General features: G+C 42.4%; 1 protein-coding gene across 1 annotated transcript in view; it reads right to left on the reverse strand.

Moving 5' to 3' along the window:
* CIT (citron rho-interacting serine/threonine kinase) overlaps positions 1-13,307 on the reverse strand; it is a 164,183-nt gene that overhangs the window by 27,051 nt on the left and 123,825 nt on the right. Inside the window, exons 26-27 of the mRNA XM_047088045.1 lie at positions 12,159-12,294; positions 7,652-7,756 (exon numbers count right to left, since the gene is read on the reverse strand). Coding sequence (XP_046944001.1) covers positions 7,652-7,756; positions 12,159-12,294 — 241 coding nt within the window. The remainder of the gene's footprint in view (positions 1-7,651; positions 7,757-12,158; positions 12,295-13,307) is intronic.

Raw genomic sequence — 13,307 nt, forward strand, 5'->3', positions numbered from 1 at the left:
GAGTCTCGGTACCACGGAGAATACAGCTTGGTCCCCTACTGTTAGCTTGTTGCCAAACTAATTGCAGGCATGGCACCAGATTTGGCTTTTGAAATCATCTCCTTCCAGAATTACCGACGGTCTTCTGTTCCAAATTGGTGCATGGCACCGATAAGAAGAATTTTCCCAGAAATCTCTGATGGCCAGCAAGTCACGGGATCCCCACCGTAACAAGAAGTCCAGGCTGGTGGTCTGCCTTCCCAGTCAGAGTTACAATTAAGGACATTTGGGTACGTACGATATGGCCCATCTGAGGTGCCCTCTGAGATGCTGCGAATTACTGCCACGACAGCTAAGCTCCAATTTGTCCTTGGGGTTTTTTGGTTTTTTTTTTTTTTAAAGATCTGTTTATTTTTGAGAGAGAGCACGCAAGTGAGGAAGGGGCAGAGAGAGAGGGGGACAGAAGATCCAAAGTGGGCTCTGTGCTGACAGCAGCAAGCCACACGCGGGGCTCAAACTCATGAGTCACAAGATCATGACCTGAGCCGAAGTTGGGCGCTCCACCAACCGAGTCACCCAGGTGCCCCCTTAGGCTTAAGATCTCAGTTGCTACTGTGAGAAATCACTTTGTTTAGGCAGCGTGGATGCACAAAGGGGAATCATATCAGCTCTAACTTGAGGAGCACCTCGTTAGGGTGAGAGACCCCAGCAAGTACACAAACAGCCACAATCACAGGAGATACTTCTGCAGTGTGGGGAGGAAGGAAGAGGAAGATCCCAGACTCAGCACAAGAGTCTATAAGACCCAAGGGGGAAAAAAAAATCAATTTAGTGTTTTGGAAATAGTTTTGTGCTGAAAATCTCTCTCCAATTTTTACAATGGAAGTCAACCAGAAAATAAGGCAGGCTCTAAAGGTACTGGTTTTATGGCTCTCTTTCCTAAAACTCTTCTGTTTATAAAAAAGCAGGAAAGAGCAGGTATCCTGATGACACACTGCCTGATGTCATCTGACCCCTGGGTGACAATCCAACCGCCCTGTGGTTGGCCCGAACACCCCCATGCCTGGTGGCCTAGACTCTCTGCAGACTCAAGCAGAGAGCTCCTAAAGAGCAGTAAACATCACCACGGCCATTTTCTAACAGGCGACGGCAAATCTCTGCGCACTCAGCCCCAGAAGGCCAAGGGCCACGGACAAACTCAGAACTGGCTGACCCTCTCCCTCTCATTTTACTTCCCTCCACCTGTGTTTTGGTTCTCTCTCCATCTCTCCTCCTTGCCGGCCCTTCGTCTTGAGGGGAAGTGGATTCCTTGGGGCATCATGGCATGGTGGAACGAACCTGGGCTTTGGAATGCTAGGGACCCTACCACAAATGCTGACTTTAACACGCATCAGTCACAGGACCAGGGGAAGCTCATATTGCCTCTAGAAGCTCTGGCATCTTCATCTGAAAGTGGGTATAACACCTCCCCTGACTGGGTGACATACTCAGTGCCACCATGCCCGGCGTACCCCAGATGTTCAAGGAATTCTCGTAATCTCTCTCCCTCCTTTGTCCTCTTTCCTTCCCTCCATCCAGTTTGGGCTTCCCCCTCACTTCCCCATCTGCCTTCCCCGTGCCAGCCTCCTCCACCAGCCTCCCCCATCAGTCCTTCATAAAGCAAGAGATACTGTCAGCAGCCAGAGATCACCTGGCCTGTGTGCCAACTTAGAATTTATGAATCAAACCAGAACCCCTAAAATGCAGGGGGGATGGGACGCGGGGGGACAGCTAAGATTACCTCTTAAAGGGAACTATGAGTCCCTTACAGTGCAAGTGATTTCCACAAATTACCCTCTTTAGTTTCTTCCCACTATTTTAGGACAACATTAATTACTACGCAGGAAGCAGAGAAACAGGAGCTGGGGACAAAAATTGGTTTGGTGACAGCCAGGCCCAAAATATTTCTCTAGAATAAACACATCAACTGTCCGTGAGCTTTCCAAGAAACAGACTGCTTATTTACTATAATAAAAAACAAGAGTGACAGGTTGCTCAGTGGAATGTTTTTCAAAGCCATTTACTTGCTTCCCAGAGAGAGGAAAATGGGGGCTATTCATGGGTCAGTGCTGGACTGAATGCAGGGCGTTGGACCTGTCCAACAATTCCATGAGGTGACAGGAGACTGGGAGGGTGCATGAGGGAGCTGGATCACAGAACCAGAGCACCAAACAACCGCGGTGGTTGAAAGGATGGATCAAAACCAATGAGAAAAAGTTCAAAAGGACAGTATTCTTTGAAAACACTGACTGATAAATGCCAGAATACAAAGATGTTTACTCAAAAAATGCAAGCTTACAGAAGGGTTGGTGGCGATGTCACAGGTCAGTGGGTGTCAGTGGTGTGATAAAGCTATCCAAAGAGTCCAGGGTAACTGGCAGAGGCTTACAGAGCCCAGAATGGAGCTGGAGATATCCCACTGGACCCCATGTCGCTCATACCCTGTGGACTTTTAGAAACTCTCTTTGGAAAGATAAATCTACCAGAAAAGAACATCTCAAACTTGGAGGGACTTGAAATGTTTCAATTAGGTAAGAGAAGGTGGTCTGGCGTGGGGGAGCTACTCAGATATCTAACTGTCTGTCACAGAGATAATAAACGTAGCTCTCTCCTAGAACTATCGCAAGGACTGTATGAGCCAAAGCATGAAAAGGGCACTTGGCGTATAGCAATTGCTACTTAAACATTAGTTTTTTGGAGGCATCTGGGTGGCTCAGTCAGTTAAGTGTCCAACTCTTGATTTCAGCTCAGGTCATGATCTCACAGTTCAGGAGTTCAAGCCCTGTGTTGGGCTCTGGGCAGACAGCACAGAGTCAGCTTGGGATTCTCTCCCTCTCTCTCTGCCCCTCCTCTGCTTGTACTCTCTCTCTTTCTCCCTCAAAAATATGTAAATATTTAAACATTATTTTTTTATTAATCAAGTAATTTGATTATTATTTGGTATTACTCTCCTATTTTAGGTGGAAATGCCAGACCCAAATGTTTCAATGAAACAGAACCAGTGGTTGGAAGTTGTAGGCTTTAGTTCAAAATAAGACAGAACTTTCTAAGAATTAAAGTTGTTGAAAAAATGGGTCAGGATGTCCAAAGGCATGTGCACTCAGGCAGAGGTTCAACCAGGCCCACCAGTGAGGAATGTTGGGGAAGGGATTCTCTGCCTTGGACAGGAGGTTAATTTGACCAGGATTAGCAAATGGACTTTCACCTCTGGCATTACCTCTGACAGCCTGATAGTAGCTACTGAATGTCATGTCAAAAGAAGTTTCTGAAGCCATTTTGGGTCCAGGAGGATATCTGGGAGAAAGATCCATTAGCAAAGTCTGCCAGGGCCAGGGATGAAGGGAACAATGGAACAAGGGCTGGAAATTTGGGTTCTGTGACATTAAAAAAAAAAAACAAAAAACAAAAAAAACAACTTCTTTCCAACCCTGAGACTGTGATTCTGGCCCCACTTACAAGTCTCTATACCTAACGAAGAGGATATGGTTAACTTAAGACGACGACAAACAAGCAAAGACAAAAAAGAGAGACAAACCATGAAACAGACTATTTAAGTATGGAAGACAAACTGATGGTAACTAGAGGGGAGGTAAGTGAGGGGATGGGAGAAATAGGAGATGGGGATTAAAGAGTACACATATCACAATTTAAAAAAAAGACATGCTAGGAGCGCCTGGGTGGCTCAGTCGGTTGAGCATACAACTTCAGTTCAGGTCATGATCTCACAGCTCATGAGTTCAAGCCCCGCATTGGGCTCTGTGCTGACAGCTCAGAGCCTGGAGCCTGCTTCAGATTCTGTCTTCCTCTCTCTCTGCCCCCCCCCCCCGCTCATGCTTTGTCTCTGTCTCAAAAATAAATAAAAACGTCAAATAAAAATTTAAAAAAAGACATGTTTTAACATATCTTGAAATCAAGACATGACATCTAGACACATAGATAGCTTTTTGACAAAGGTGTCAAGAAAATGTAGTGAGGAAAAGAGAGTCTTCTCAACAGATGGTACTGGAGTAACAGAATAGCTCTATGGAAAAAAGTGAACCTCTGCTCTCCTGCCATACGTAAAAATTAACTCGAAAGACATCCTAGACCTACAAATAAAAGCTAAAACTAGAAAACTTCGAGGAGAAAACAGAAAATACTATCTTTGACTTTAGGATAAGCATAATTTTCTTTTTTTATAGATATAATTTATTGTCAAAGTTGTTTCCATACAACACCCAGTGCTCATCCCAACAGATGCCCTCCTCAATGCCCATCACCCACTTTCCCATCCCCCCCACCCCCCATCAACCCTCAGTTTGTTCTCAGTATCCAAGAGCCTCTTATGGTTTGCCTCCCTCCCTCTCTGTAACTTTTTCTTTTCCCCTTCCCCTCCCCCATGGTCTTCTGTTAAGTTTCTCAAGATCCACATATGAGCTAAAACATACGGTATCTTTCTCTGACTGACTTATTTCACTTAACACAATACCCTCCAGTTCCATCCACGTTGCTGCAAATGGCCAGATTTCATTCTTTCTCATTGCCAAGTAGTATTCCATTGTATGTATAAAATTTTTTTTTTTTTAACGTTTATTTATTTTTTGGGACAGAGAGAGACAGAGCATGAACGGGGGAGGGGCAGAGAGAGAGGGAGACACAGAATCGGAAACAGGCTCCAGGCTCTGAGCCATCAGCCCAGAGCCTGACGCGGGGCTCGAACTCACGGACCGCAAGATCGTGACCTGGCTGAAGTCGGACGCTTAACCGACTGCGCCACCCAGGCGCCCCTCCATTGTATGTATAAACCACATCTCCTTTATCCATTCATCAGTTGATGGACATTTGGGCTCTTTCCATAATTTGGCTATTGTTTAAAGTGCTGCTATAAACATTGGGGGTACATGTGCCCCTATGCATCAGCACTCCTGTATCCCTTGGGTAAATTCCTAGCAGAAGCATAGTTTTCTTAAATAGGACACAGAAAACATAATCCATTTTAAAAACTGATAAATTTAACTTCCCCAAAATTAAGAGCATTTGCTCTTTGAAAGATACTGTTTGAAAAGACAAGGCAAGCTATAGAGTGGGTGAAAGATTCACCATCCATACACCTGGCAAAGGGTTATTATCAAGAATTCTTTAAAAATTTTCCTCAGGGGGTGGGGGTATCTGGGCAGCTTAGTTGGTTGATCCAGAGCTTCTGACTCTTGATTTCAGCTCAGGTTGTGATCCAGCGGCATGGGATAGAGCCCAGTGCTAGGCTCTGCACTAAATGTGGAGCCTGCTTAAGATTCTTTCTGTCTCTCTCTCTCTGCCCTTCTCCCCTGCAGGCATATGTGTTCACTCTCTCTCCCATTAAAAAAAACAAAAAACAACTTTACTTGGAAGTAACTACCCAAAAGATTTGAATTTACACTTCCCAAAAGAAGATATACGAATGACAAATATATGGAAAGATGTTTATCATCACTCATTAAAGAAACGTAAATTAAAACCACAATGTGATACTGTAATATATGCACTAGAAAGGCAAAACAATACTAAGCGTTATGGGGTCAGAACCGCCACACGAAGACTTGGACACAATTTTTCATAGATTTATGTATAATAACTAAAAAAATGGCAACTATTCAAAGGTTCATTAACAGGTGAATGGATAAATGATGGTATACCCATACAATGAACTACAGCTTAGCAATAAAAAGCAATGAACGGCTAATACATTCGTCAACATCAATAAATCACATAAGCATGTTCAACTAAACTAAAGAATCCAGATACAAGAGTATACAGAGTATAACTCCACTTCTATGAGATTCTAGGAAAAAAACAAAAACAAAACAAAAACAAAAAAACTATCTATAGTGACAAAAAGCAAGTCACCGGGTACCTGGGGCCAGACCTGGAAGGTATGGACTAGAAGGGGGATGAGGAACTTTTTTAGATGATGAAAATGTTTTACATTTTCATTGCAGTGAGGATTAACCAGGCATTTACATTAAAACAATTATATATATAATTATATGTATGTATATATAGAGAGAGCAAACTTAGGTTAAGCCCTTGGTCACATGCTTACAAAGTGCACACCATGACCAGGGATCCTAGCCACATTCTGGACAATAAATATCATTCTTTGTTTCATAATGGTTTCAAGTGTCAGTAAAATCTGCCTCAAACTCAGTGTCAGCCAGATGTCTGTGCTCAGAAATCTATCTGTGAGGTACAGACTGGGAAGCTGGAAATGTTCTCATGTCGTTTACAAGTGAGAAAGAGGGGACTGAATCAGGATCCCGGCATGCTATTCCAAGCCTTGTCACTGACTCACCATGTAACCTTGGACCAAAGTATTGAGCTGTCAGAGCCAGCTCTCCTTCCTCGGAAGGAAAATAGGACAGGCGAGATCATTGATTATTTCTGTTCTGTTTCCAACATGTGCCTAAAGCAGGGACATTGCCTATTCATTCCAGATAAAAGACCATCATTCTCTACTTGACCACCAGGTAGATTTTTAAATTTGTATTATAGTGTTCTTAATGCTGCCTTTGGTGAGCCTTCCACTCAGGATATATTGAGATATAACTAATTTTATTTTAAAAACCTTTATTGCGGTACAATACACATAAAATTTACCATTTTAACCATTTGTAACTGTATAGTTCAGTGGCACTAAGGACATTCACGTTGTTATGCAACCCTTGCCAGCATCCGCCTCCAGACCTCTCCCAAACTCCCACCCATGTTTTTTAAAGTATCATTCTGTAAGGTATTTTATTCTCACCTGCAAAATTTTCACCACATTTTCCCAAGTTGATAGTTTAGCAATATTATTTCTCTCAGCACAGTCCCTTGAGAGGTCTATAATAAAACCTCAACTAATGAGAACAGGTAATCTGGTTAACTGAACTATCTGGCTCACTATGGGTTAAACAAAACCATCTTGGAATCTCATTTCTCAGTAAATATCTTTACAAAGCATGTATGTCCTGGTTGGTCAATTCTAATGAACAAAACAGAGTCGTCAGTGATCCAACATATAGGGCTTTGGTTGGGATCAGGACATCGTCAGCAACTTAAATAGACATTTTCAGAATTCTGTTAAAAGGTCCAGGAAATAATGTAAGGGATGGGTTCAGAAGATCAATTTGAGCTTTTCATTCTATGTCTCAAAGGCAGGACATAATTTTTTTTTTTTTAATGGAGTTAAATGAATGTTCAAAAGTCTTCATGAAATTTGGCACTCAACACAATCTGGTCAAGTCTCTGCCCTGTGCATGAAGCTAATTTGCATGGATGTTCTACCAGCCTGAAAACTTAATACACTTTAGATATTAACTCTAAAAGAACAATTTAACTCAATATTCAGTCACCTGTATATTTAATAAGCTTCCATTGGGCACATACTCTTCTGTGCTCTATGTTCTATTAAGCACTATGTGGGAGGACACAAGTGACAAAGACCGTCTAGCCTTTGTGACACATTCTTTGAGCCTGTTAAATACCTTCAAAAAGGTATTAAGTGACCACCTTACTTCTCCTTGAAAATTCCAACTTCAAAGATTGAACATCTAATATGGATCTGACCATCTAAACACAACAAATTTTCATCTTCAAAAGTCCACCTGGCTCCATTTCCCAGGTGTTTCACACTCACCTCTTCCAGAAGCCTCTGTTTGAGCTCCCGTTCAGTCTCCAGTTTCTGCTGTAAACTTCGGGCGTTCATTTCAAGCATGGCATGTTTCTTCTCCAGATCATTGAGCTGGGCATTTGGAAAAATTGGCCATGAGATCATATTTAGAAATGCTAGATGCTAATGACTTTTGAAGATTTCCATAAAGCTTCACATGTAAAGAATCAAGTTCTGGGGCGCCTGGGTGGCGCAGTCGGTTAAGCGTCCGACTTCAGCCAGGTCACGATCTCGCGGTCCGGGAGTTCGAGCCCCGCGTCAGGCTCTGGGCTGATGGCTCGGAGCCTGGAGCCTGTTTCCGATTCTGTGTCTCCCTCTCTCTCTGCCCCTCCCCCGTTCATGCTCTGTCTCTCTCTGTCCCAAAAATAAATAAACGTTGAAAAAAAAAAAATTAAAAAAAAAAAATAAAGAATCAAGTTCTGAAGATCAGAATATAAATGTTGTTTTCTAAAAGTATAGTATCACAAAGGTCCATGTTGCAGATAAGCCTTGTACAGGGATGGGATTATTGCTAAGGGATGCATAAATAACTGACAAGTTCGAGGACAAGGATGATCACCTTGGCTGAATTTAATTAAACTATCAAATGCTGAATACTTACTATTGCACAGCATCATATCGGGCTCTTGTGATGAAAGAATGGACAAAGTCTCTCAAGAATCCTACAAAAAGTCACAAAGTGGGAGACTGACCATAACTAGACCTAGACACAATGACTGCTTTGTCACATGATATTTTCAGTAAGAGAGGTATGCAGAAGAATTATTCTTCCTGAATTACAGTCATCAAGAAAAGACTGTATTGGGGCGCCTGGGTGGCTTAGTCGGTTGAGCATCCGACTTCGGCTCAGGTCATGATCTCGCAGTTCGTGAATTCGAGCCGTGCGTCAGGCTCTGTGCTGACAGCTCAGAGCCTGGAGCCTGCTTCAGATTCTGTGTCTCCCTCTCTCTCTGCCCCTTCCCTGCTCATGCTCGGTCTCTCTCTGTGTCTCAAAAATGAATAAACATTAAAAAAATTAAAAAAAAAAAAAAGAAAAGATTGTATTGGGGCATCTGGGTGGCTCAGTCAGTTAGGCATACAACTTTGGCTCAGGTCATAATCTCACGGTTCATGAGTTCGAGCCCTGCATCAGGCTCTGTGCTGACAGCTCGGAGCCTTGAGCCTGCTTCAGATTCTGTGTCTCCCTCTCTCTCTCTGCCCCTCCCGCACTCACAGTCTCTGTCTCTCTCTCAAAAATAAATAACATTAAAAAAAATTTTTTTTAATAATAAAAGAAAAGATCATATCAATGTCTGGGGTCATAAAGGATGGGTCAACTTTGCTACAGAGTCCTCTAGGAACAGTAAAATAGAAAAAAATATTCAAGTTAAACACAAAAAGGTTCATTTACCGCTAAATACTACATTTTGTTTCCTCACGGGTTAAAAAAAAAAAGTAAGCCAGTATCGAGGAACTCCAGAGTGTTCCTGAGGGGCAAGCTCTAGCCTTGAATCCAATCATTTTATTTCTATGAAATTTTATTTCTATAAGAAAATAATCATGGATATCCACAAAGTTTATGTTCATTATAGTGTTATGTATAATGGCAAAAAGCTGAAAGAAGCTCAAAGTTCCCACACAAGTGGAATGATTTAAAAAGGTATCTTTGTCGAAAAATCTATACACTGAAAACTATAGAAAGCTTAGGAAAGAAATTGAAGAAGGCACAAAAAAATGAAAAAAGATTCCATGCTCCTGGACAGGAAGAACAAATATTGTTAAAATGTTGATACTACCCAAAGCAATCTACATATTCAATGCAACCCCTATCAAAATAACACCAGCATTCTTCACAGAGCTAGAACAAACAATCCTAAAACCTGTGTGGAACCAGAAAAGACCCCGAATAACCAGAGCAATCTTGAAGAAAACCAAAGCAGGAGGCATCACAATCCCAGACTTCAAGCTATACTACAAAGCTGTAATCATCAAGACAGTATGGTACTGGCACAAGAACAGACACTCAGATCAATGGAACAGAACAGAGAACCCAGAAATGGACCCACAAACATATGGCCAACTACTCTTTGACAAAGCAGGAAAGAATAGCCAATGGAATAAAGGCAGTCTCTTCAGCAGGTGGTGCTGGGAAAACTGGACAGCGACATGCAGAAGAATGAACCTGGACCATTTCTCACACCAGACACAAAAATAAACTCAAAATGGATGAAAGAGCTAAACATAAGACAGGAAGCCATCAAAATCCTAGAGGAGAAAGCAGGCAAAACCTCTTTGACCTTGACCGCAGCAACTTCTTACTCAACACGTCTCCAGAGGTAAGGGAAACAAAAGCAAAAATGAACTCTTTGTACCTCATCAAAATAAAAAACTTCTGCACAGTGAAGGAAACAATCAGCAAAACTAAAAGGCGACTGACAGAATGGGAGAAGATATTTGCAAACAACATATCAGATAAAGGGTTAGTATCCAAAATCTATAAAGAACTTATCAAACTCAACACCCAAAAAACAAAGTCCAGTGAAGAAATGGGCAAAAGACATCAATAGACACTTCTCCAAAGAAGACATCCAGATGGCCAACTGACACATGAAAAAATGCCCATCACTCATCATCAGGGAAATACAAATCAAAACAACAATGAAATAGCACCTCACACCTGTCAGAGTGGCTAACATTAACAACTCAGGCAACAACAGATGTTGGCAAGGATGCGGAGAAAGAGGATCTCTTTTGCATTGTTGATGGGAATGCAAGCTGGTGCAGCCACTCCGGAAAACAGTATGGAGGTTCCTCAAAAATTAAAAGTAGAACTACCCTACATCCCAGCAATTGCACTACTGTATTTATCCAATGGATACAGGTGTGCTGTTTCAAAGGGACACATGCACCCCCATGTTTATAGCAGCACTATCAACAGTTGCCAAAGTATGGAAGGAGCCCAAATGTCCATCGATGGATGAATGGATAAAGAAGATGTGGTATATATATATACACATACACACACACACACACAGACACACACAATGGAGTATTACTCAACAATAAAAAAGAATGAAATCTTTCCATTTGCAACTATGTGGGTGGAACTAGAGGGTATTATGCTAAGCAAAATCAGTCAGAGAAAGACATCCTCACTCATATGAGGATTTTAAGATACAAAACAGATGAGTATAAGGGAAGGGAAGCAAAAACAATATAAAAATAGGGAGGGGGACAAAACATAAGAGACTCTTAAATATGGAGAACAGAGGGTTGTTGGAGGGATCGTGGCGGGGGGGGGGGGGGGGAGGATGGGCAAATGGGTAAGGGTCACTAAGGAATCTACTCCTGAAATCATTTTTTACTATATGCTAAACTTGGATGTAAGTGAAAAAATAAATTAAAAAAAAAAAGGTACCTCTGTGTTGTTGTTTAGGGGTTTTTTTTGAACTACATGTTCAAAAACATTCAGTAACTCAGGAAAAGCCCCTAGTTATAGGTTTGGTTTTTTTTAAAAAAAGATGCAAAGCTGCTTACATAGTAAGAATCTAAATTTGTAAAAACATATGTATGCATAAACATATTATGCAAAGGAAAAGCCACAAATAAATTCACCAATAGAACAGTGGTTCTATTGCCAGTCATTTTCTCCTTTACTTTTCTATGGTTTCTAGATCTGCCACAATGACCTCAAATGGTTATTTTTATAATCACAAAATAACAAAGAGTTATACAGAATACAAATTTTAGATTACTGCTTTGAGTGTGTGTGTGTGTGTGTGTGTGTGTGTGTGTGTGTGTGACAGAGAGAGAGAGAGAGAGAGAGAGACAGAGAAAGTGCACGTGAGAGCCTGGGTATATGAAATCTCTTTGATCGTCACTTTTGTTATCTGTAACATTGGGGCATCTATTCAAAATCTGTTTCAAGACTTAGATAAATCTCCAGAACACTGGTACCTCACTCTGTGAACATTAATATGGCGTGCTAAATGGACAGGACATGTGTATTTCCAGTGTGAAATACTGTGTGCCAGTGTGGCCGTCAGAGCCTATCGTGTCCCTGGACTCGGAGCACAGAAAGGCCCAGCTGCCTGTTACCCCAACAATGGAAGGAGCATTCGTTCTTGTCACTGAGCACTTTCCGATGCTTGACATTAAATCCAGCAATCAATCCACAACTTAAATCCAGAAACCAGTTGCCAGAAAACAAGAGCTGTGTGCCCAGATCAAAATCTGGACCTCAGGGGGCCCAGACAGGCAGATGTTAAAGAAGTCACTGGCCGACTGTGACACCCCAGTCCCCGCCACACCTCCCAAGCTATCGCCAACCAAGGATGTCCAATGGTGGACCATAACCCCAAGGCTTTACAGGACTGAGTGAATTTATGTTTGTGAAATATGTGGACCACGGACTGCACCTGAATTTGTGTCGAGCACACCTTCTAAAAGATGGAGATGAAATCTTTCTCCTAAAAGGAAAGGGATGGGCGCTGACCTTGTCAGAGAGGCTCTCGGCTTTCAGCTTCTGCTCTTTGAGGGCCTGCTGCAGAGCGAGAATCTCAGCCTTGTGCTCCTTCACCGCCAGCTCCACCACCTGGCGGGACTCAGTGATCCGCTGATCGGCCCTCGCCCTGCCGGAAAAGCACAGGCCTGTTTCAGAAGCCCCACCATCACTAAGCTCCACCATCACCATCTAGAAAAAGGAAGGGGGCCCATCTCTAATCCCAATAAGCAACCGAACAGGCTGCAGGCTGGATAGATGCCCAATCCCGATTCCAAGTTCCAAATTCTGTCTTGCTTTCTCACTGCTTACAGAGCGAAGATTTGACCCATTTTAGGTCTTGGGTAAAAATACTCTTAATAGGTAAAGTTCCTGTTAGTACTCACTTGGAGGCTGAAGGGGAAATTTTTCCAAAAGCAACTGGACTGATAGGATAGCAAGACTGGCACAACCTCCCATGGGACTGGAAATGAAATGGGGTCCCACCGAAGGACCAGGGTGCAGAGGACCAAGGGAGACCCAATGGAGCAAACATTTCCTCTCTTTAAAGCATATGCAGTAAATTAATTGTTTTGGGTGCTTATTAGGGAAACTCAAATATGATTAGTATATCTGTAAATAAGGTTAGAGAATAGAAAAACTAGAAGAAAACTAGAAAAATTGCTGCCTTTCCCTATTTTAGGTCTTGTGTTTTGCTACTTCCATATCTGGGCTTCTACAGTCTCCTCCACTGGCCAGCACTCTCCTCCCCTCCCCTGCAAACCCAAATCTTACTCAGCCTTCAAGGATTAAACTCAAAAGGCCATGTCCTCCATAAAACCTTGCTCAATTACTCCTGTTGCAAGGAAGTTCTCCTTGCTCTGTATTCCAGAGCATAAGCACACTGCTCTCCTGGAACGCCCTGCTCTCTATTTTGAGGTGGTAAATATCTGAATGCATAATTCATCTTCTCTGCGAAACTTGCCTCTTGAGGACAAGAATTAAGAATTCTCTTCACTCATCTCTGTATCCCATGTAACATCAAAATGGGGAAGGGGGGGAAGGAAAAGCCAAGATCTTTCACAAGTGCCCCCGAAAGTATATATGAAATGTCTTTCTGAGCCCAGCCTGTAATTATACCTTCCATGAGTAGTTGTGTGTTTC

This window comes from Lynx rufus, unplaced genomic scaffold, assembly GCF_022079265.1.
Source record: "Lynx rufus isolate CCGP_SWC_20201006 ecotype Redwood Valley unplaced genomic scaffold, mLynRuf1.p SCAF_24, whole genome shotgun sequence".
NCBI classification, from domain to species: domain Eukaryota; kingdom Metazoa; phylum Chordata; class Mammalia; order Carnivora; family Felidae; genus Lynx; species Lynx rufus.